Genomic DNA, 25,801 nt, shown 5'->3' with positions numbered 1-25,801 from the left:
AGAATTAGCACCGCTCGTCCTGGAGGTTATTGTGAGCATTTGAGAGAGACTGAACCCCGATTACATCGCTTTGTGCGTTTTCAGGCTCCGCAAAATACACGACACTGGAATTTTTTTGCTCTCCGTACTCAGCTAAGCCAAAGTTCACTTGTAAAACAACGACCAATAGAACATACTGTGCGTAGATCTCAACCGCGTCAGAGAGCGAACGGAAAGCGCACCGCGAATGTGTGCTTGTGTGTGTGTTTGGATTGTAGGGACCATGTCTCGCGGTCGCAACTTGTCACAGAACAGCTCTAAGTGGAAGGGGGTCGGAAAGCTGAAGCCGGACAGAAGGATAGCGGAAGTGGGAACAGATGTAGGAGAGCGCGACGACCTTGAAAGAGACACTGAATCCTCTCGCAGCCATTGCCAGCGAGGCCCGCCTGTTTACAAGTGAACATAGTTGACGTTGCAGCTGGGCCTTCCAAGAACTTGACAGGCACCCGGTGCCGTTTCCAGGAGTGGCGACGAGCAGCAAAACACGGGGGGGGGGGGGGGGCTCGAGGAACGGGAAGTCTTAGACCAGAAACAGTCGCCAGAAGGAAATAAAAGAGAACGTAAACGGGGATCGAGCGGACAACCCGAGCCCTGACCGAGATTTTTTTTTTTGCAATGATACATACATGTAAATCACTTCATTTCCATATTGGTAACCAGTTATTTTTCAGTAGTCAGGCTCGTCAGAAGGAGTAAAGAGCAACTGAAAAGTGGAGAGAATAACCTGCTGTTTAAAAACATATATTGAACAGTCTCTGCGATCCGGCTTTACAGCCTTAGCCGTGAGAATCTTCCAGGAGTGGTCATGATATGGAATTGCGCGAGGGATGATTCGTGTAGTAGGGTGCTTAAGATTTGCCCGCGGCATTGCTGAAAAATCTTTGAGTCTCAATATGCGGAAGTTAAAAGCAGTTCATTTTATTCGCTGTCAGAAACGTTCATTGAAATCTGTCGACTATCAAGCCGACAATAGCTTTCTAATGGTCACGCTCTAAGTGATAAAAAAGCCTATGAGACGCTCAAAAACGTTACAACTTGCAAGAATATGCGTTTTAAAGAGATAAGAGACCGCGTTCATGCACGTGCCTTGAACCACGCTTCAATGGCGTCACTTGTGGTGGCCGCGGCGTAGCTCACAAACTGTTTGGACGGGCTCCATGCCGAGCATGCGTAAGCACTGAAGTCCTGGCACGGGTCCACACTGCCGTTAATGTTTTGGCGCAGGAGTCGTTCGTGGATCACGCAGTCCTCGGTTCGGCAGATCTTCTGCGCTGTCACAATCGCATTGCGGTAACGCGCGAACATGGACAGCGCCAACATAAACGCCACAAATAGACCTGCGCCGACTATGAACGCCAACCAGGCGCCGTGTGCCTTCAGGTAAAACTGCCAGCCGTGAGGGGACGTCTGGGCCGCGGGTCCCATCTGCGGAGAGGATAGACAACACATGTGGCATCAACTTGATACCTCGCACAAATACAACTTTCGTAATAAGCAAAGCCTAATGAAATTACTAGTGTGTGTGGCGTGCTGTGTGATCCGGAACTCACCGCCACCCGTCTAAGACACTGGAATCTTGAAACTAAGAAATTCACACATCATGGGTGCTAGATTAAAACCAATACATGGATTAGAGGAAAAGCCCCTGTTATCTTCAGTCTTGACAAATACTCGTCTTCCTCGGTTACAGAAGGTAGTACTATGGAATCACTTTTAGGCGTTTGGAGGGTAAACATCAGTATCCACAAGTTGCAGGTATACAATGTGCCGACTAGACGCCATGGTGGCTCAGTAGTTATGGTCCTCGGCTGCTAACCCGAAATACGCGTGTTCTAACCCAGCCGCGGTGGTCGCATTTCAGTGGAGGCAAAAAAAGAGAAAGGAGTACAGATGCACCTAGAGCCAAATTTCTTTATGTAGAAAGCCTCCAGGCTGACACGCGCCGTCTTATCTAATCTCTTGCCGAGAATCTTCGTCTCATTAAAAAGCGCCTCACACCAGTCGTAGCTCATTACGTGCGCCACAAAATATGCGTTATCTTTTAAGTCTGACAAATGTCGGGGATGGTCCCCCAAACGATAGTTGATGCAGTGGCCAGTCTGACCGACATAAAACTTCCCACAAATCAAGGAGACAGCGTACACCACTCTTACCGAACACTCGATAAACGGAGTGTCGTGCTTTATCTGGCAACCCCGCTTCCTAGAGTTTCGAATTCGGGGGCACAACTTTTCCGGCTTGTTAGGAGCCGAAAAAACGACTCTCAGGCCATACCTGTTGGTCGCATTCCTCAAGTTGTGCGAGGTCTTGTGTACATAAGGCAACACTAGCGGTTTCTGTGTCCTGAAACGACCTTCCCCGGTATTTCTTCGGGTTCCGTGCTTATGTTTTTGAAGGAGGGTCTCGCAAACAGCAACCAACACAGAGCAGGGGAACTCAGCCACCGAAAGTCGGCTCATCTAATTGTGAAAGCTATCTTGGAACTGATGCGGGCACGATTTCTTGAAAGAAAACTCCAGGCAATGTGACGCTATTGCTGTTTTTACAGTCTTGGAAGACTTTAAAGACTGTGGCAATTTTTTGTGGGCTTTTAGGGCTGTCTGGAGAACGCCTCATAATACGGAGGTCGAGATCTCAAGCGCAGTTGCGCCCACATAAGATTCCTAATCAGAAATGCTTTGGAAAAGCTGCAACGTGCTGCAACTAAACGAACAACATGTAATGCTCTTTCGTGCCCTACCTATGCAATACACAAATCAATCAAAAACGACCAGTCTGGGCAAGAGGAACTCGAACATTATTGCTTTCTTCGTACCTTAAATACTCTTGTAGGCGCCTATACAAGTGGTGCGCTCGCAAAAAAATGTATGTGTGTGTGCCTTTTGTGAGCCTATTAGCGAGCCAATTAGACGGCATGGCAGAATTCATCTCCCTCAAGATCACTGAGCCAAGCCTTTACGTTACGCTCTCTGGTCGTCTGATAGGTTTTTGAACGATGATTTTCGATTAAAATTATTGAAGTGGTCAACAAAAAGGAGATTTTTTGTGCCAGTCTTCTTTGATTAACTTTGAATGCAAAATAAAAAAATACCCAATGAAGTCGCATTTACATAGGGGAGCTGACCACCAGTTTGCTCATCTGTAAACTTAGCGCTAATCTACAACAACACAGAACTGACAGGAGAGAATTCTCTTCGTTTAAAGACTACCTCTCTTCTTTGCATTCTTATTCGTTCAAGGAAAATTTGTTCGATTTGTTGTCTTCATAGCGCTGTTTAACCGCGATGTGTAGTGATGAGCCTTTTGTAATACAGTGGTACTTTAATATTGGCTACATGAGCTATGCGGTGTCCCCATAAAAAAGAGCTCAAAATTATTTTAAACAATTGTGTTAACGTGCCCAGACGATGCCACAGCACACAGACGGTATGGCATTTTGCCTCAATCGAAATGGGGCCACTGCGGCTTGCTGATCCTTCGGGAGAACGGAATGATTTGAGGGCCTGCCTTTACATATTTATTTTGGAGGTAGGGGGAAGTACACAATTTGGTATATGGCCTTCGTTTCTCTTTGCCTTGTAATTTATTTAGAGACAAATTCATGTGCGAAGCTTTACGTGATTACAATGAGGCATTGCTCCAGAGTTCTTTGGACTAATGTGCTTAAATGAGCTGACTGACAGCTCGATTGGCTAGTAGGACCACTGTCATATGACCGAGGGAGGACTAGAAATGATACCAACAAATCCCAGTTACACTGGAACGGCACCACTTAATCCCAGATAGACGGAAACGACACCACTGAATTCCAGCTAGACTGGAACGACACCACTGAACCCCAGCTGGACGGAAGCGACAGCACTGAACCCCAGCTGGGCTGGAACGACACCGCTGAATCCAAGCTTTAGAAGATATTCGTTACCATTTCTTGAAGCTTGCAGGTGGTCTGCCACAAGGCCTGGGCTTCTTTCACTTCTTCGTCGGGAAGGAGGCAGACTGAGAGATCTTCATCCTTGGCGGCAGGCTCCGCTTGCGGCGTAGGAACATGAGAAGTTCCCTGCGAGAAAAACGCGTTGGACAACGTTGCACGAAAGCTGGTATCCTCCTCCTTAGCTATTACCGCGCCCACTTCCTCCTCAGTACACTTGTGGGCCGCATGCCAGCAATGGCACGTGAGGTTGGAACTTGGAAGCGTGTAGCGTATTTACAGAATTTTCCAGACATGTCCGGCTCAAAGATACCATTAGGTCTCCTCTTGAGGGGCGTATTGGGAACGAATGGATTACGCGCGACATGCATTGCAAAGAAGGTCAGTGCGCGGCTTGGCATTCATAGATTTGCTGCGGTCCCTTGTCTGTCGTAATGTCGGGCAGGGGAGGGGGGGAGGAGGACTGTACCGAAATGCTGCGTAGCCATCGATAGGGCGAACGCACCCATCGAATCTGCAGCTTCCATGCGTTTCGAAGGGCCGCGGGCACAGAAAGTTTCGCGCATATGGTGGAGTGTTTTCTTTATTTGCGCCTGGAGTTCCGGAGAGGCCTTTGCTTGATTTTTTTGCGCTGATTTCGTTCGGAAAACAATTTTTGCAAAAGCTTTTCCACCAGCGCCATCTATCGTCGGAAACGAAAGAACAGAGACGATGCGTCTACGCGTAAGACCACTCGGCCATTACCACGGTTCATCAAGCTATGTGTTCTGACTGAGATTCGCGAAAATAGCCAAGGGGTCAGTGTGCGCTGCCTAGCTGAATACAAAATGCATAGCTGAATACAGAGTGGCACGTCCAGCTTCCGAGGAACATGCCAGTAGCCGTGCGCAGAACCTGCACAATTCACCAACGACCGTATAATAATCTACGCCTTCTCAGCGGAACATTTCATGATTACTGCGACTCTCTACGGACAGGCAGAGTGCAGATCTTTATAGTTGATAAAAACGAAGGCAGTCGAACGGTGTTAACCAGAGAACAACGCAGCTGCCGTATTTGTTCAGATATTTGCGTTCTTCTTGCCACATGACACCGTTCGCACCAAGTTTCTTTGTTGTTTTTTTGGAATTTTAAAACAAAAGCTGCAGGCAGAACGCAGAACTCAAATTCGGCTGTTGAATGGAAGTGTAAAGCGAGAATTAGCTGATCGCTGCGCCACCCTCGGGAGCTATAGGAGGGTGAGAATTCGATGACACACCTTCATCACACTAAAGAAGAATTTTGTACATTTTTGGCCTCACAAACTATATTGCTCAGGCGTGCCCACATTTAGAAGACTAAATCAACTTTGTTCAGACCGGACGGTTGCGGTATGAGTATGATTTCTTATTACCAATCAACATCTGAAGCTGATTTTCGTACAACCGTCGCAAGAACTGCTTAAATTGGAGGTTATATGTTGCTGTCCAGAGATGAATTACTCAGCACGTTCCCTACAAGGCATACCCACTGCAACAAAAGGAATGACGACACGCACGGCGAATCGACGGGAATACTTTTGGCTTTACTACGATAAATCTCGCAACTCCAGCATTTTCAAGCAAGAGAAAAGGCGCGAACATCAGAGAAACGTAAAATGCTTCACAATTGTGCCAATTTACACACGTGAACGTGCCTGCTAATAATTAATATAGTGCAGCTTGTTCAACGAGAAAGAAAATTTTGAGCATTTAAGGGTCAGATTTTTTGGAGGTCTTACCCGCGTTAATTTTTTTGGGGTGTGTCAAAGACTTCTCATAAAAAAATTGCAGAACAAGGCATGTTTTTGTGCCAAGGCTATATTGCAGGCTGTATGAAACACGCTGATGCGACAGTATTAAGGTTGATATTGAATAGCAAAGTTTTTAAAGCAAGCTAAAATAGAGCTACAAAGGGGCTTAAGCATTTTTATTTCATGTAAATGCGTTCAATAGTGGAAGTGCGTTCTCAGAGTAATTCTGTTAAAAGAACGAACGCGGCAGTCACGGAACCATATGCAACGTAACTTTTGCGAGACTTGCAGGTATAACTTAAAACTTATGAGAGTAGTAGAGATTTCGACAACAAACTAAGCAGCCAACAAAAAATTCCTTTAAACCTAAAACGTCACACGCAAACCTACGACATTTGTTTCACGCAACTTCAAAGTTTGAACATGTAATCAAGCCGGATTGCCAGGGGCAGCTGTAAAGTTGTGGCCACGGTGACAGGTGGACAGGTGGTGAAGTGGAAGGGCCTATCATTCCTGACGCCTCACGGTCAACTAAATTGTCGACCCGACGTGATGAAACATGCTAGTTGAGCAAAAGCGCCAACTTTGAACGCTTAGGCCTCCTTTATAAAACTACAAAATGAAAACAATGCATCTAAAAATCTTGTTCAGTTTGGTTTGGTCTATAGGGGTTTAATATTGGAAAGCGAAGCAGGCTATGAGGGACGCCGCAGTGAAAGGCTCCAGAAATTTAGACCAGCAGGGGTTCTTTAACGTGCATTTACATCGTGCAGTGCACGGGCGTCTAGAATTTCGCCTCCATCGAAATTCGACTGCCGCAGCCGCGATCGAACCCGCATCTTTCGGGTCAGCAGTCAGCAATTAGTAATTTCTGCCTTTACTCACTGTCATTGATTGCTTCGACAACGAGTGCCGCAAAGACGACACCGTTGCAGCTCGTTCTCCTAATGAACAAAACTACTGATCGCCTGCTAGAGCAGATAATGGCGTCTTAGCCACTGTGGCTACATTGGGGTGAAGAGCATTAACTGGGCGCCTTGCTGGCTGTCGCTGGAGAACCCGCGAATTATAGACCGCCGTTCCGGCTGAACTTTCTAGCGTATGTACGAGCCTCGATCGGCCTGCCTTCCATAAAAGACAGCAACGAATAACAAACTGTCCTTTGGTCGACCTTACTTCAGCGGCTGGAAATAAATTTGAGACTAGTTACCAACAACCACGGCATGTTTTACGCCAACTATTTGTCGTTAACGCCTACCTTTGACCGAAGCGCAAAAAACGATACGACCCCTTCGAAGGCCCTCAGGGTTGACGACGGGGTGGGTGCTGGGCGGACAGAGGGTGCCTCGGGTGGTGAACTGGGTGCACTGTTCTTGGCTGGGCTTGGCGCTGCGTTCAATGAGCAGGAAAATGGGATCGCTATCTTTCAGCCGAATCACTTTTGTATTCAGCTGTAAGGGCGTCGAATTTGTCTAGTTCGTAAGGACTCATACTCAGGTTGATCACCTCGAGAAGGACGAACACCGAAAGGAGAAGACAAACAAAGCTCTACTTTGTGCTTATCTTCTTCTCACGGTGTGCGTGTTTTTAGAGCAGGTTTGACCCGAGCTTCAATTTAGCCTACGAAAATCGTGCACTCAGCTGGGCATATGGTGCCCTTTTCATGTATACTGTACTAATGTCCACCGGCTTATGATATGTGGTCTTAATGATGTATGTGTTTAGACTAAGGTATTCAGCCTGAAGGAAGCACAGAAGAAACAAAATGGAGAATATCCTAAGCACTCCGCTCCGCGCTAGCACTAGCGTGCAATTCCGCTCCGCGCTAGCACTCGCGTGCAATTGTTGAATTCGATTTCCCATCGATGGGGATATGCGAAATGGTGCAAAAACGCTGTAGACTATGCGTTTCTCTGCATGTGTCACCGCGATCAATCTTAATATGTACAGTCCGGACAAAATATTCTGGACCACGTGTTCCTGAAACAAAGCCGATGGCTCTATTATTAGCCAGCAGGTTGGAGACCAGACTTGTAGAGATGAGAGAACAATATTTTGTTCTTTCATCTCCCCAAGTCTGGTCTCCAACTGCCGGCTAATAGCAGAGCTATCAGCTTTGTTAGAGGAACACGTGGTTCAGAGACTTTTCTTCCGGACTGTACTAGTTCGTTATGATGGCAAATGTTCCGACGTGCACAACCTTCAAATTCATCAAGTAAGCTGCACTCATACGCATTCCTGATATCCTGGGACTAAAAGTTACCACGTTAAACTAGTCTCATCCGTGCCATTGTAACGTTTTAAATAATTAGGATTACTCTCTTCGTACCCTGCATGGCGATGGGCGGAGCCACTGTGCCTGACATAAGAGAACTCAGAGTGTGCATGGGCATGTTTTTGGGCACCAGCTCTAGTACCGCACGGGCACCGGCTTACGCTGGGCACTCGAAAACTCCTATGGTTTTGTGGACACTTTCGGGATCTGGAATATGGGACCAAAAACCTGCTGGCGCACACAAGGAGAACATGATGCTGATGTTCTTATTTCCTCTTTGTTCACTGAACGCAGAGTTAAGAATCATCCTCTCTGCGATATTTTATCACTTCATGTTTGGCATTCTTGTCTGAAACCACGTTTTTTGAAGGTGAACCTCTTGCCTGAACATATTAACAAAATCATTCATAACTATGTCAAGGTAACGTAAGCGGTTTAATAATATCAACAGCGCCTGCCCAAAGTCAGCGTATTTGAATAAGTTCTTTTATGTTCAGCATTCTAACTTCCTATGCATATCACGCAAGCAAACTGTAGAGCGGCATAGTAAAGAAACATGACAAATGTAAATCAAACAAAGGTGGCAGCACGGATTGGTGGCGGAAAAGGCGCACCGGTGCACGAAAAGTAACCGTGTATGATATCTCTGGTCGCCGTCCAGTCTGTGTATATACGAGTAGGTTTACCTTTATGTTCCTTTTTCGAGTGTTCGGATTTCGCCGGACCCCGCACGATGGTCCTGAGGATGTTCGATCCTGGTGTCGTCGTGCCCTTGAAGAGTGCTGCCTGCAAGACAAGCATGTTTTTATCTGGTTGCTATAAATGTAGCCGTGACGGCTCCGTTATTTGGCTGTGCCATTTGCATTTTGATGCAAGAGAAATGCAAAAAGCCTCTGAGTGCACATTAAAGAAACCCATGAGTTTTAAATTATTGCGATTCTTTGTCTCCCACTATCTGCATGCATCTTTTTGGGCAATAAAATTTAAATACCTGTACATAACTGCAATTGTCACAACGGTTGAATTTATTATTTTCATCTGAAGTGCCGATAAGCACTTGAAGACACCAAAAATCTGAAAAGCAAAATCATTTAGTTAACTTCACCTAGAAACGATGAATGACGATTGCATTCGCTCGTTTATGGGAACACGGAGGACGCTTACAGCTTTGTTCATAGTAAAAATCGGCCCTTGGATCATTGCGGCAATTGATAGGCGTTGAATAGAACTCAACTAATTCATTTTTGCAACGAAAAAGACTCCTTCATTATAGCATGATTAGGCCAAGGCACTCAATTTAGATCGGCATTTTTGACGTATAGTTTAGAAAGCATGATAAGAAACCACCCAAAGTAAAAGACAGTACCCATAAGAAACTGGATTTTTGTCTGGGCTGGATGGCTCATTGCCACAACTGATTAATCCCGCACGAAGGAAGGAGCAGACGAGAAAAAAAAACAACAGAGCGTCCTCCTTTTCGCTCTTAATATGTTGTAGCCTAACAAAATAAGCATTTTGTGTAGTACCCCGTGAATACAAAGAAATACAGCCACAGCACATTCTATGAACTAACAAAAACATGCACGTTATCGCTGGAAAAAATAGAATAAAAATGCAACATTTGTTTCCAGTGGCTCCAGTCGAACCAGCGACGTCAAGACCGAAAGCACTCCTTGATAACCATTCCGTAGTTTAGACCTTAAGCACAAAAGCGCCGTGGACATGGCAAATGTTGCAACGAAACTCCTTGCATCTGTGGAAACATACTGATTTTTTGCACCAGAACGATCGCTTGTATGAAGGACAGATGAATTTGACACACAGACTGCTAGATGGCATGGAGACATGTCCCCTGTTTCGCGTGTGCGCTGTTATGGTGCGATGCCGGAGAACTGGCGCGTACAGTCACCTGCATCGTTTGCCTCTTAACTCGAGCCCCAATCGTCCATCCAGTGTTGATCCCTACTCGGTCGGCGTGTACAGCTGGCGTATACAGAGCATCAAAGCTATTTGCGGATGCGATACTCCGGCTCGTGCAACGCGCTGAAGTGTAGAGGTGTCGATATAAGCTTTCGTAATGGTCTCTAGCATTTGGCGTCCGTTGGCGTAATATGGGTTGCGAGAGGCGAATCAGGCTTTAGTGGGACGAAAAGTGCACAGACAAAAATATTGGAGGGGACACTTAAGCTTCGCCATAGGGGCAAATGTTGCGATAACATAATGGGTAAATTCCCATGTATGAAAAGGTCATTTTCTACTTTACATTCATAGATCCTTAGGAGTCCTGATACCCCTCCTGGCAAAGTGGTGCAGTGGTTAAGCGGCGCGCCACTGTTCTACGATGGCAGTTGTTCCCAGCGGTTGGCCTTTTGTAGTCCAGGTTGCTCTTCGGGGGCGACCAATCATTCTCTTATCTCAGACCTGCCATCGTGTGCAGTTTGCTCAGTATCCGGTGGTCAGGTTGTGTTGACGCCGCAAGATGACGTGACCTACGCGGCCCATCTGCCTCCTAGTTTACTCCCTGGGGACCACAACCCAGAGCCATGCTCGCTATTTTTCGATCACGACTCCAACGCCAACAACGGATGTTCTGGAGAACGGGCCACCACAAGTGACCGAATGCACGAAAGAGGAAATTGAGATGCGCGGTGCAGCGAAATCGTGAAAAATGGGAGGACGAGGCTGGCTGTTTTCTTTCTCCGTGGAGCCGCCGCGGTGGCTGAGTGGTTACGGCGCTCGGCTGCCCGCCCGAAAGACGCGGGTTCGATCCCGGCCGCGGCGGTTGAATTTCGATGAAGGCGAAATTCTAGAGCCCCGTGTGCTGTGCGATGTCAGTGCACGTTAAAGAACGTAAGGTGGTCGAAATATCAGAAGACCTTCGCTACGGCGTCTCTCATAGCCCGAGTCGCTTTGGGACATTAAACCCCCATAAACCAAACCATTTTTGCTCGGTAATCAGAGGAGTGGAGGTCAGACTAGGTGGAAGGGGGGCATGAAGAAATACTTTCAGGAGTGATCGACTTAACTTGATATCAATGCTTAATAGTGCTTTACTCACATTTTAATACTCAAGCTTTGTCGGAGTTAATAAATACAATACCATTCTTACACTGCCACATATCTACACTGTCTCGCATCAGAGTAGTCGGTTGTATCTCTTTGAAGCAGTAAGCGTCGGTCAAACATTCGCTTAAAAAATTGATAACGCTGCTGCTCCCGACAAGCAGGCACTCTGAACTTGTGTTTCAAGTCACGCAAGGCTGTAGCGAAAGGCTGTAGCTGCTGACAACCCCTGGAATAGATAATCTGAACGGCCTGCTAATGTCCTTGGCGTTTTCTTGCGCGAAGGAGCACCTAGTATTAGCCTTCTCTCGTAATAAGAAAGCCGCGCTTGTAGCAATTTCGTTGCGAGCATACAGCGCTGTTTTTTTTTCCATTGCGAGACAATCTACATTTCTCTATATGGTGGTAATCAACTGGAAGAAATCAGCAGACTTTGCAAGGACTCTACTCCTCCGTGGCGGTTGCCTGCTCACGATCCGAAAAAAGAAAGCGCCACGTCCCTACAAAGTGAAATGGTAAACAACAAGACCTCAGAAATCCCTTTTTCAAATCGGCCTTTAAGTAAAAGGAATGTACCGTTAAAAAAATGTTGTTGCTAAAAAGCTAAAAAAGAGTATTATGAACAGCTCTTCTCAGACATACGCAATGAACCGAAACTGATATGGGATGCTGTGAATAAAATAACAAGTAGAAAGTCAAGTATCAGGTCACGAACACCGTATCTGGACAAAAGCCAAGTAACAAGCAAGAACGAAAGTTTCCAGCAAGCTGGGTCTTGTGCTTCAAGAGCAGGTAATGAAAGTGTGGCTCATGCAATCGATATCACACCTGTGACTAGCACTATTTTCATGCAGCCCGCAGATAGCGCAGAGATACGAAATTAATAGACAAACTGAAAAGTAATGCCTCGCCCGGACCCGACGGAATTCGGCCGGTGCCGATTAAGTGTGTCTCAAACGAGATAAGTGAAGTTCTAGCTTACATTGTTAACTTGTCAATATCTTCAGGAATTTTTCCGGAGGCCTTAAAAACTGCACGAGTGACACCAATCCACAAAGGCGGCACGAAGGATCTAGTCTCAAATCACCGACCAATATCTGTCCTAAATATATTCTCAAAGATTTTTGAAAGTGTGATATTTGACAGGCTGTGGTCATTTTTCGTTAAACACGATGTGATCTAAGACTGCCAATATGGCTTTCAAAAACATAAGTCGGCCGATCAAGCACTTCTTAGTATTAAAGATAAAATATTGCAAACATTGAAAAACAACGCGTTAACACTCGGACATTTTTTAGACTTAAGAAAGGCTTTCGACTCAATTGATCATAAAGTGTTATTACAAAAATTACAAATCTACGGGATATGTGGCATTGCTGGTGATTTAATAAGAAGTTATTTAACGAATCGAAGCCAATTTGTGCAGGTAAACTCTATTTCTTCTGACATTTTGTCTTTAACAAAAGGTGTACCTCAAGGCTCAAAACTGGGCCCACTATTGTTCTCCTATACGTAAATGACATTGTACGAATACCTGACCCACCAGACATGGCAATGTATGCCGATGATAGCAATGTGTTTTTTATATCTAGTGACATTTCCGAATTTGCTTTCAGCGCAAATACTTATCTAAATCGTCTGTCAGAATGGCTGAGCAAAAACAGCCTCGATCTCAATACAGCAAAAACAACATACATTTTATTCAGGCCTCGTAACAAAAACATGCATAGTGACTGACTTAAATTTTAATGACACGGAAATTAAACGCGTTAAGTAACAAAAATTCTTAGGTGTATGGCTTGATGAACATTGGTCGTGGAGTTCACATATAAGCAGGTTATGCAATGATATTTCGAAATCCGAAGGTATTATTAAAATAATAGACCACCTAATTCCTCTTTGGCTCAAACAACAGTTATACAATGCCCTTTTTTATTCAAAGCTCTGCTATGCGATCTTAGTATAGAAAAAACAACAACGAACTACAAGCTAAGTCTTTTACAAAAACGCATTCTTCGTATATATAGCAATTACCATGGTCGTTACGCAGATCTTGAAACCGCTCTATTATTCCAGCGTTATTCACTTCTTCGCGCAGACAAAATTTATTATAAGAAGCTTCTGCTTAGAGTACACAAATAAATTATTCTCTAAAACATTCAATACAGATACATCTCGGCACCTTCTACGGCGAAACTTCCGACACAAGCCGAGAAAAAGAACAAATTATGGGAAGGAAACTTTTTTATATGTCAAGTATAATATTAAACAAGGTTGAGGAACTGTTAGACTTTAGCGCTCCATTGGGTACTTTCAAAAAAGCGTTAACCGCATTGCTACTAGCCGATGTTGTTTCCTTTTCTTGATCAATGTCATTCAGTTCCATTTATGCTTGTTTGTATGTACATATATCCCGTCACAAAATGAGTATATACAGTGCAGTTGTGATATGTGTGCATTGTGGCTGTGTAGTGCGTATTACAAGTGTAATATGTTTGTACTTGTGTAAATTTTGTACTTTTGCCTTTTGTATGTATTTCCTTCTTTTATCACTGCTGTCGAAACTGTTTGCTGTAGGGGACTTGGACCTTTCGTCAGGTCATTTGTACCTTTATTCCCAATCTCCACTCGCTATGGCGAGCAAATAAAGTTCATTCAATACTTTTGATAACAGCCAGCATAGGGCGCACCTGTATTATCCTTTTTTATCGTTGCGTAAATAAATAAGCTTCATAAGTGAAACAATCCTCCGTTATTAAAACGCAGTCGTCTGTTGACAAGATCAACTTCAATTGGTCCTCAAACCTTCATTGGGAGATGGAGAAAACTTTTTGGATTCGTTTCTTGGAGCAGGAAATAGCTCATGATGAACTGAACGAGCAGCTTTCGGATTCTCGTAGTTATTCTGCATTTTCAAAGATCAATATAAGAAACTTTTTCTTTACAATATGCCTTTAGCATACCGCTACGCACGCGAGATGAAATTTTTTTAAGTAGCACAGCAAGCGAAATGTCACAGTAACGCGTCCCCAATTAACTGGGATTCCTTTGCAACGTTCGATTCGTTTTCTACACACACTGAGCAGCCACCGCGTTGTTACCTAAAAATGATTTGATGTCTGTAGAATAAAAGCACCCATGCCCAAATTTCGGTAACAAAGGTAAACGTAAGGACTACATGGTCATCCATGACAACATATTGCAACGAAAAACATAAAAACAACCCACAGATAGGTTAAGGCACAAGTTGTCAGGAGTCAGCGTTCTTGTCTCAACTTGTCTAAGTTCTATTCTTTTATGTTGTAATTAAATTCTTCGTCAACTCTCGGTGCAGACTGAAGATGATTACAAACTTAAGCAAAAAAGAAGGTAGATCTCACGTGAGTCTTTCTAGGACTCTGCTCAGCCGCAGGATGTTCAGCCACAGGTGCCGATGTTGGGACAAGCGCCTGTCCTGAAGTTGAGCCGTGCCCCAACCCTGACCCCGAACTCTTCGAAGCCTCCGCTGCCGCGTCCGGAAGTACTGGACTCGGTGAGGCCTCTTTCCACGCACCGGTGGCTGCGAAAAGAAGCCTGTCAACAAAGAACTCCTCCCGAAAAGGAACAGCATTCTTTAATTCTATAGGGCAAATAGACTTTGAAAGCAGTCAAATTAGATTTAATTGAATGCTGAGGTTTTTTAATTTAGCGAACTCTGCCGCTGTTTCACACGAAAAAGCCTGAACAAGATTGGCCTTATACGCAGCAACCTATTTATTTCGTCGATCAAACTGAAAAAAATTGTCAGTATATTGCAGTTTTGTTGAATGCATGCAAGGCTATCTGATGGAGTACCTAGCAGATGCCTACTAAGCCTGCCATGGTGTATCGCCACGAATATACTTTTCTCTGCGTGCTAACCTAGAAGAACCGTTGCCGCAGTCTGGCACTCCATCTTACACAGTGGATGTCACTTAAAAGGAGTTCTTGCTGTATGATTACTAATGGTACTGCTTAAAAAGTATATGCGCCCTGCACGTTCCACGGCGAAGTCACCAGCGTAGATAAACCGTTGCGCTCGCGACTTATTCTACGTGAAGTTTGAAACGGGCTCTGAGTTAATCTCTTTCGTCAATATTTCTTTCGTGTAGCATTCCTTCGTAAAGCCCCGCATGGTCTATAGTGCGCCTCAGAGATGTCGTCCTCATGAGGGAGAAGGCGAAATGCAACACAGTTATGGGCGCCATCCATGCCGAAATTCCTCGCAGATTTCGGAATGCCTGGCAGCTTGTAGTGCCCTTTATGGACCGTATAAACCACGAGGATTCAATGAGACCGAGACAACTATACCGACGGTTGTAAGCCGACTTTAGCTCTTCTCTGTCGAGAGGCTAGTGGGCTGAATAAAAACCTCTGACTGCGAGACCCGGCACTCCTACGGCCTAACATTTCAGTCTGAGAACTGTCCGTTTGAAATAATGCCTTCGGACGGCTATGAAATTTGTCTGCGGCTAATCGCAACGGTTTTTTGAATAAGCAGCCAAAATAAGCCCTAAGTTGGGCCCAACACCTCAGTAAATCCAGTCGCAAAAATCATGAGTTAAGTAAAAAGAAATAGATTAATCCTCTGTATGGTAAACCTGCAGGATTGCGAAACTCGGTCGAATCTGCTGCATGCTACACTCACTCGGTTCACGGTCTACGGCTGTTGGTGAGCGGGCCTTGGTAGGCCTGGACAGCCTGGTCTTGGCCTTCTTCCGTGGACTCATTTCCGAGCTTCCCGCGACGAATCTTTTGGTCGCCGATGAGCCTGTACGCTTGGGGCTCTTCAGGGAAGGTTCACCTGTCTGCCCGGCGGAATCCATTCTGTATTTTTGGTCTCGTAATAAAGAATCTGGCCCTGTGGACGGGTGCTGCTCGTCAAAAGCTGCTTCTTCTTCTTATCACGCGATAGGCGCGGGGCTCGTGACGTCCTCATTTTTCTCTTGCTTCGAAACACGTGAAATTGACTCATGCACATTTTTACAACGCAACTAATTACTAATAGTGTGTCGTTTTTTGATGACGTACACCAAAAAGGAAAAGATTATTGGTTAAATCTGCTCTTGGTACAGCCCAAGAAACCTGCCCTGAAACTACTGGCGCGAATTCTCTAGCCGAGAATATATCGGGAAATTCCGCTCGGGGGTAGGCCGGACTGGCGTCGTGAGGCGCGCCAAAAAGGATGATGCTGGTCATTGCCTCACAAGGAATTCTCTTTGCTTCTACGTAGCAGTTCTGCCCCTGAAAAGCGATCTGAGAGACTGGCCTTTGTTCCTATCATGCGGCGCAACGTTTACTGAAAATGAAAAACCTCAATAGAGAAACCCTACCCAGAGGCTTGATATCTTCCTATCATGCAGCGCAACGTTTCCTGAAAATGAAAAACCTCAACAGAGAAACCCTACCCAGAGGCTTGATATCTTGCTCATTCACACCAGAAAGGAATATGAAACATTTTATTTTGTTAGCCGCCACGATGGCTCAGTGATTATGGCGCTCGGCTACTTACACGAAAGATGTGGGTTCGACCCCGGCCACGGCGTTAGAAATTCGATCACGGCGAAATTTTACAAGCGCGTGTACTGCGAGATGTCAATGCACGTTAAAACCCCAAGGTGATCGATATTTCCGGAACCCTTCACTACGGCGTTCCTTATAGCCTGAGTCGCTTCGGGAAGTTAAACCCCCATAAACGACACGAATATATATATATATTTTTTTCAAATAATGCAAGAGCGAATCATTTTTTGTATGCTGCTAAGTTAACAACATGAATACTTCTCGATGCAGTGAATCATATTTCCCCAGTAGTTTTAATTACTTTTACTAAAGCACCGGTGACTTGAAACTAGTAGCACGCCAGTACGCGAGTGTGCTTCCTTTTGTGCTAAAGCAAAACAATAGATATTGAGGAATGCATTCACATTTATGGAGAAATTAACATCAGATTGATCAGCGCAGCATTTAAGCAAAGTGAGCAAATAATTGCCTTCATTTATATATATAAGGTATAAACTGTGAAAGCAAGGTGGCAGGCGAGGCAGGTATTTATGAAGCATGACAAAGTGCGAAATGTGAATTGAGCATCAGAGTAAATTTTTTAATCCTAAAGAATTTTAAACGCATCTGCGAGAACCTTCATTCCTCCTTTACCGCTTCGATAACTCGGGAGCGTATTTTGGTATCCGCAGCTAATGATGGCAGCTTCGCGCGAATTATCTCTGAACATCTCCAAGAGCCCAACATTTTGACGCATAGGCGTTTATGCAAGCTTCGCTACCACTTCATACCTACTTTGATTGCTGCTTCAAACCTCTCGATTGTTTCTTGCGTATCAAAGAACGCGATTGTGTGGCTCTTGCGGAGGCGCTAGACAAAACACATGAAAAGAACAGTCAGCACGTCCATTCAAGGGATAATACAAACTTCAACAAAAGCCTGGGTGGTGCGACACGTGTAATGCCTGTTGGGGCGTTTTAGTAATTCGGTACGGGTGAGTACAACTCAGTAACTACGGAGTGTTAATTAGAAATCAGCATTAGGAGGAAAATTAAACTGAGAGGAAAGGAAGGAGACAGAACAGTTATTTATAGCGGATGGCACTCATGACGAATGGTTTTGATGCACGTGCCATATGAAGCTACAATGACAAGCAGGAGAGGAAGAAGGGGGGGGGGGGGGGGAGCTGTGTTAATACGGATAGCTGATGCTTATCGGAGTGCCTCTGTCCCTTTCTGTAGGGTAGTGGGAATTTTCGTACTTCGTTTTAGGAACTCGAAGCAAAAGCGCAGTAAGTTTCATTTTACAGCGCCTTGGTCTGAGATAATAGGTGACCAAAAGACATAATAGGTGACACACACGACAGAAAATAGATAATAGGTGACACACACGAAAGAAAAAGATTGTATGTGGGATATGAGCCGGTCCCGAGAGGCACAAGTGCACCACACAGCCAAGCATCAAGAGGTCAGGTATTTCGCTTTGCTGTGTGCTCATCCGTGTGTTCTGGTAGCGAGAGCCTGGATAACTGCACGTCACGACTTCCGAGATCCTAAGACATGGAAGAGCGTATATAACAATGCAGCTTCTACTACTCACAGACCCCACGTGACCCATCGCAGGAAATATGCGCAGCATGCACAACTAGCGTAAACGCAAGTCGTGTGATGCTTCATAACTCGCAGGCAACTAGAAATTTTGCAGTATTCTTGGTAAGGATATGTGTTGCATGGCAAGAGCGATTGAGTTTACAGATCCTTTATCCGCCGATCAGCTTGAAAACCGGACGACGTCCGTTGCCGTGTGCGCTGAGTTCCACCGGCCGCAACGTCACCAACACAAGCGCACGCTGTCGGCGCCGGGCCGTACAGGTAGCGCCATTAAGGAAGTCCCGGAGCGCTGCCGCTGCGAACCGGCGAGAATGGACGGACGACACTAGGCGCATGCGCGGAAAGCGCAGCCTGCCGTGCTTGCTGCTCATGTTTGTTCGCTGCCGATTGTTTCCAGGTTTGCGAAACCCTGAAGCCACGAGCTTCTGTCTCATGTTTAATTTCATGTTGCCGACCCATGAAATTACATCAGAGGCGGAAGTGTTACGGCAGACTTTCATAGGCCTCAGTTGCGACAGGCGCCACTATGCAAAGAATCGCGCCGCTCGTCAGTATATATCAGCAAGCTTTTCATTGAAATGCGGCCGCCGTGGTCCGGACTTCATCCAGGGACTGTGGGTAGAAGAGCCGAATGTCAAAGCTACGGCGCGACTCCGGCCAGTTGGCTCTTAGCGCGATGGCGCTAAAGCCTCCGTTCCCCAGACAATCCGGTGCTGGCGTTGCCGGCGTCGGCGTTGTGAGCGAAAAATTAGGAGCATGATTCTCGCAGGTGGTCACTAGAGAGCAACCTAAGAGGTGGGTCGGCCACTTAGGTCACGTGACCTTGCGGCGTCATCACAACCTGGCCACCAGATAGGCGGAAAACTGGCCACTGTGGCAGGTGCCAGTAAATTAATGGTTGGTCGCTCCGGAAGAGCCACCTTGCCCCCTCAAGGCACCTCTCGGGAGCACCTACCATCGCACCACTACGCCGCAGGGGTATGAGAACTGTCAGGGATCTAAAGGGATGTAAAGTGGAGAATGACCTTCTGCATATACTGAAATCATACCATTATGTCATCGTATAATGGCTTAGTTCTCGGCGCTTGATTCTTCGTTGACGGGAAGCCTTATGCCAGGCAATTACTTCGGGGTCGGTAGAGGCAGCTTCCCGCAGGCTCTGAAGATGTCGCTTGCAATACACGCGGCCATCAGAAGCGACGTATGTTTCCATTGCACCTTGTCCGAAGGCGAGCGGCCGCTCCGCAGCTTATATCCTCCGCGGCGGCTTAGCCGCTACCAGCACAGCGCATGCGCACTTCCTTTCCTCAAAATCATCGGCGCCTAGAAAGTTATCAACGCCAACGTCAACAAACGCAATGAGCGCCGACAGCTTTCATTTTGTATCTCCTGGGTTTGCTACGCCAATCCACATTTATTTTTCGTTTTTGGGTCAGTATTTGTACCATGTTTCATATAATAGATGCTTTCCTTTAACTTCGGCTTTCTTCTGGTGACTTCTGCTTATTACTTCTCTAGGGTTTATGTGTACTTGAAAAGAATAATTATTGGGACACATAAGCTCCGCCTTACGGGTATCACGTATTAGTGTGAATCGTTATTAATGAATCCATCACCGTCGATTGCACGCCATTCCTCAGCGATGTCACTATGCTCTAAATGACGCCAGCACTACACCATAAGATTTTGATGTCTACAGCAAAGGAGAAAAAATAAAAATTCCTCAGAAGGTACCGGGACTCGAGCTAAGGAACTCCAGATTTCGAGGTACTCACGCAACCCACCGACGAAAGAACGGCGTTGTTTTAACTGAATAACGGTGAACCTTGTGTATCCGCTTTGTTACGTGTGTACGCTAATAAGCAGGCGTTTCATTAGCAAGGGGGGAATCTTCAATGAGCATCGGAGCAGAATTCATTTCGAGGCAATGCTTTCGCAATCAATGCGCGAAGGCACTCTCAAGTATATTTTGTAATTTTTGCTTCTTTTTCTGAATTGGTACCACTTTCTATTCACACTGATTCGTCTATAACAGTATCCATACTAGGCCACGTGGTACCAAACCAACCTGTCTCAATGGCCTCGGGCCAGCCAGTCTGACTGCCAACGCAAGGGTCACGGCTACTATTCCCAACTCATTATCCCAGATTTCTTTAACACGGAATAATTTACTTTATTTCATATACGTCACAGTCACATTTTAGTCATGCTTTACCTCAACATTTATCGCTTTCTATCCACACAGTAATGACGTTACAATCCTCGCCGCCAATCTTGAATTGCTTTGACCACTGGCACGGTTTTTCCTCCCAACGTACGCTCTAACACTGCTGCGTTAATATCACATTTGCCCTGGTTTTGTTTACTTGTGCGTTTTGTTTTTAGTTGGTGCCGCATGATGGCGCCACACCTAAAGTTAAGAGGATATCTGCGAAGGTTATCGGATTGGTGGCTAAAATCAAGACAAGAATAAAATTTCACAAGTCATGGCTCGGTGGCTTGAACCACCGCCCGATTAAAAGGGTTATGCCTTATCCATCCACCCACCCATCCAGAGAGCGTGGGAATGGTCGTCATACCGGCCGTGCTGGGAGCAGCATTCACATAGTTCACTTTTTTGCGCTTGCTACGCTGTCTAGCTGCTGCAGAGGCAGAGTACTCACAAAGTTCTAGCCCGCTGAGCAAGCCCACGGTGCATTGAACGACGTAGCTGGATTTCCACACCTACGAGCCATACCTGAAGAGAGCCAAAGTAAGTAGATCTGCTCTTTTACGCAACCCTCACCTCGTGTACTTATGCTCATACATCGCGAGAAGCGTCGCGCGCTCCTGCCTGGGTCTTGCAGTCGTCAGCACACCTTCTTAGAGCGCTGGAGTAGGGGGCTGCGGAATCAACGGAAACCTTCACTCAGCTCATCTATTGCTGATGCTGAAGGGCAGAAAAGAACCGCGACAGGAATCGGTCGTGGGAAGAGAAGCGGACAAAATGAGCGGTGCCACTCGTCAGAGCAAATTGTGCGTTACTCTTGCTTCGTTCCAACCCAAGCATTGTCTTTAGGGCTGCATACCTGTTGAAATATTACCCTGCCTTTGTGTGACAAGGCGGCGTTCAAAACATCTAGACGGACGTGCTTACGACTGTGTTAGCCGCATGTGTTCTGAATGTAGGCAAGGAGCCTTCACCTACAATGCAATTACCTCAAGAAGCTAAACCGTCAGCTCTCGCCCAGGCAACACGTTCTCGAGCGATACCAATTCGGAATGAATTTATATCTGCTTCTGGCGGAAGTTCACACCACCAAGTGAACAAAGAAAGTGGCTGGGAATTTTAGTCAACTGCTTAAGCTTCCAAAATGGTTCAGAATGTTTGGTGGCACATTAACGCCGTCATGCGGCTTTATCGCGTTGTGGCGCGTGATTCAATGAGATTTACCTGGAATTATCGCAGCCAAGCACAAGTTTTTGTTTGAACAGCGGTATTGCTGACATTGCTTTTTACGTTTTACCTTGGAAGTTTTTTTTTAATATACAATAAACCGCGGTTGTGAGCAGTGGTGATTCTGTTCGCAGACGGTCGGCGAGCAGGGCTTTTCCTATCGCCGGTGGCTGGTTCTTCGAATCTTTGTGGGCGGAAGTGAGCTCTTTATCGCGTGCGCTTCAAGCTCATTACAGCTCTTTGTAGAGTGCGCCACGTAAGACTACTCGTTTTTTTCACAACGGCTTTATCATCACTCTATGTTTTTTTTTAGTACCGGGCCCCCTTATTTCGATAGTGTCATATGCAATGGTGACCGCTGGTTTTATGGTTCTACGGATTCAAAGGGGCCGTTCAGCGAAGATGTCGGCATCAGAATTGGCGTTCGAGAACATCGCGATTGATCAACCAAGTTGCTGCATCAACACCATATGATCTAGCGTGGGCAAATTCCGACACCCAATTTCGTTTAAAGGAAAAATGGGGAAGCCGGATTCGAACCACTGCTCCTTAGGCCGTAAGCCGGTGTCTTCACCCCTTTACCTTTGAGGAACATTGGTTCGACATGGTTAAAGGGGGGGGGGGGGGGGGGGAGGGCGAAGAGGGGCTTCTCTCTCTTGTGCAAAAGAAGACAATAACTGGGCAGAAATAAAAAATAGGTACACGACATTCCCAGCGTCTACGAAATTATGTGCAAAAAAGGAAACCAGGCCACTGAAATGACTCATTATGGCTATCGTGTGATGCCCTTCAGGTGGAGATTGCCCCCCTAATTTTTTTCTTCTGATACTTAGCTGCTTCTGCGTACACCAATTAATTGTTATTTCCGTACCGTCTGAAGAGCTTCGGCGTGGCTTATCTGCGATTCTGTGTAATTAGGGGGGCATGTTCTTTCGTGTTGTAACGGCACTTATTTTCGCATTCAATCTCGATGAGAGTTTCTGTGCTCACTCATGGAATGGGTCTTTCGCTTCAGTGTATTCTAAGCTCCCTATAACAGTCATACCCATCCAGAGGCTTTGGAGGCATTTTATTTGACTTATTCTTTGGACCTTGGTTAGTTCTGCTCCATTGTGCAAAACCAAATGGTGCTGTTGCTGGGTTGATGTTTTCGAGGCTAAACATGTAGACGAAGATTTGTATGAAAATATTATCGACACGTTGAGGCTGTACATTCGTGTTAAGGCAGCAACGCTACTGGCCAGCATGGTGGGGTTTTCACCTGATCAGGAGTTATAGCACAGTTCGTACGGTTTTTTTTTTTCTAAGAGGCCACCTCGTCTGCTTGAAGTAACGGGTAATTATTTGAGGGGTAGCAAAATCGGTTTGGTTGTCCATCTGAAAGAGGTTTAAGCCGAATACTTTTAGCATTTCCTTATTCGGCAGAGGCATACTGCTCGATTTCAGCCCTTTTCCGGGTTTGTTCTTCACGGTTCTTGTTCGTATTTTTATCACAGTTCTGATTTCTCCGCAGCGCAAGTATTTGTCTGCATTGAGTTTTACTTCTCAGCGTTACTTTATTAACTTCTTGTATATTTTGTTGCGTGTGGTGGTCCAACCGTTTCGCTGATCATATCAGTACATCGTCCGCATATAGGGCGCGCCTCAAATCAGAAATTTCATCCAGCCGTGACGAAAACCCCAGCATCGCTAGCTGGAGCCATTTCCCCGAACCCCTCGGTGTCCGTTTTCCTGTCAGGCGGATCCTGTTGGTTAGTGTGGCTGTTCTCAAGGATAGCAAAGCTCTCACGTGCAATTTCCTCAGCTTGTTGCGGCCAGGCCCTCCAGGACAGCCTCATGAATCGCATTATCAAATGATCCGTTGAGGTCTACTGCGAGTACCGGTTTAGTCACGGTCCTTGCAGTGTGTTTTATGGCACACAGTTTAATTTACAGAATTATGCCTGCATTATAGGGATGCCTTCGGGAAGCAAGCATTTTGTTTTGCTTGTTGTGATATTGTGCCCTGTGTGGGGCAGGACAACACTGGCTAGTATAGCAAAAATATATTCCTTAGAAAGATAGCTATGCGTGCAATATCCAATCTCGCACTCAGTGAAGACACAGAAGTAGTTATTTCTTCAGGTTAGATTACTTCTAATAGAAAAAAATGTATCATAAGAAGCTTCCTATATACATAAGAAACCGAATAAAACAAAGCGGACACATTTTCGAGGAAGCCTCTCTTGACACCCCGCAAATTTGTAACTTTCAATGTAATTCGTTCCACCCTTCTAAGTCCCGCATATATTACTGCCATCAACAGCTGACGTCTATAATTCCCCGTGTTTTACATACCTACCCCGAGCTATTCACCACGATGTTGTAATCTCAGATACACTGTATGTTTAAACGATTTGTTCGTAACCAGCTATTTTTTGAAGTCTTCTTACTATTTCGTATGTAGATCGCACTGCCCAATCATGTACGTAAACGTTTTGAATTGGTCATTATTATTTGTGTTAAATGTTGTTTGTCATTCGAGCTTGTATAGTGCTTAGTTAAAAGCTGGCATTGCCAAATGTGTGGAATTTTTTTTAAGAAGCCATGCCTTAGACAGATATTTTGGAACGCCTTTTCCCTACATCCGCTTGGCTTTTGCGTTGTAAGCCAAAAATTGAAGAGATAAAAGTTCGTTGTTTTCGAGGCGAACGCGTAATCGACTGAGTACTGCGTGTTCGATGAGATTCTGGAGGCTGCCCGGTTTGCCCGGCTTGCGGATGCAATTTAACTCCGCATATCGCCATCCCTCTGGGAGTGGGTCCGCTCTCTAGACTCCATTGTGATACTCTGTCAGCGCGGTTATCGGTTCGTCGACCTCATGTTATAACATTTTCATGGTTGTTCGCCGGCCTCCCGCGCCATGCTTTTGGTTATTTCTCTGAAGGGCGCTTGTCCTGTGCCTCTGTGTGTCGTCATTCATTACTGTCCCCTCTGTCGCATACGGTTAGCTCGGGCACTGCTGCTTACGGCCCTTCTCTATGTATCTGTCTTCGAGTACGTGGATGATCGCTGCTCTCTCGTGCGCCTCCTTGTGCAGTAGTTTAGGGACCGCCTTGCAGGTCTCCGTTTTTGTTATGGTTCCATATGTGAGCCCTTTGACAAGAGCCCGCGTTGGGCTGTCCCCATTAATGCCTGTATTTTATCACTCTCTCGATTACAGTTCATTTGTCAGCTCCGCCGCATACAGCTCTACCTCAGTCGCTATTGGTGTTATCCTCAGTTTTAGTTTGCCCTTCATCTTTTTTGTAGACGCCACCTTCGGGTCAGCCCTCTTCTCGCCTCCCACGTGTGAAGCAACTATAGGTCGCCTTCAGAAGAATGGCAGATTGAGTGCGTTGGAAATGCTCCATAATATTCAAACAGCGCTAAGCAACAAGGAAAAAAGCAAAGGGAACACACACAGCGGAAGAGACACAGCACACACGTAAAACGTTTTTCCTTTGTTCTTGGTCCTTCTTGCTCAGTGCTGTTTTGATATTATCGGTCGACTTCCGCATTGTTTGCAGTAGCCTGTACCCTGTTGTCACACCGGTTATATCTGCCTAGAGTTTCTTGAACAATTTTGCAGGAGCCGTCTTTTTTTCCTCTTTCTCTCGGGCTACGCTCTGGTTCTTAAAGTATCCCAGGCGATCAGTTTTAACGTACGTTTTCTTTTGGACTACGGTGTGCAGTGTAAAATGATTTCTACCCCAATTTTTCGCTCAATTACTCCACCCACACCGTTTTTTGAATCCATGCCAGAGTCAAGTCTGGGTGCGCGTCCAGATTAATGTTCTTTGCCAGTCTTGTCGAGTGCTGTTGTTCAGTTTAGCAATGTTAGTTTTTTTTGGGCCACAGGTTCTCGGTCCTACACCCGCTTAGAATGTGAGCCGAAATAAAGTGCCCCATTGCCACGAGGGAGTTTCATCTAGGTATAGGGAACATAAGTGCGTCATTGAAAAACTCCTCAGGCGTGTCTCATTTCCATCTTCCAGGCGCTTGTGAGCATTCAGTACGAACATGCTTTCTTCCTTCACATTGTACATTAATTAGAGCAGGACGTGAGGTATTCTCGCGTGTCTGACCATAGCGTCATCTAAGACTGTCTTCTTTTTAGCCTGGCAGGTTACCCACAGCC

General features: G+C 45.7%; 1 protein-coding gene across 1 annotated transcript; it reads right to left on the bottom strand.

The window, feature by feature from the left end:
* Nucleotides 1-1,113: 1,113 nt before the first annotated feature.
* Nucleotides 1,114-15,920, bottom strand: LOC144108474 (uncharacterized). The gene is made up of 6 exons (XM_077641697.1): nucleotides 15,743-15,920; nucleotides 14,457-14,635; nucleotides 8,700-8,799; nucleotides 6,997-7,127; nucleotides 3,962-4,096; nucleotides 1,114-1,464 (listed from the first exon to the last, which is right to left on the bottom strand). Exons 1-6 carry the CDS (start codon nucleotides 15,918-15,920, stop codon nucleotides 1,114-1,116), a joined length of 1,074 nt encoding a protein of 357 aa, XP_077497823.1.
* Nucleotides 15,921-25,801: the final 9,881 nt, after the last annotated feature.

The sequence above is a fragment of the Amblyomma americanum genome, chromosome 10 (genome assembly GCF_052857255.1).
Source record: "Amblyomma americanum isolate KBUSLIRL-KWMA chromosome 10, ASM5285725v1, whole genome shotgun sequence".
NCBI lineage: Eukaryota > Metazoa > Arthropoda > Arachnida > Ixodida > Ixodidae > Amblyomma > Amblyomma americanum.
Note: the sequence above shows the minus strand (reverse complement) of the source record. Positions and strands in the feature narration are given on the sequence as shown.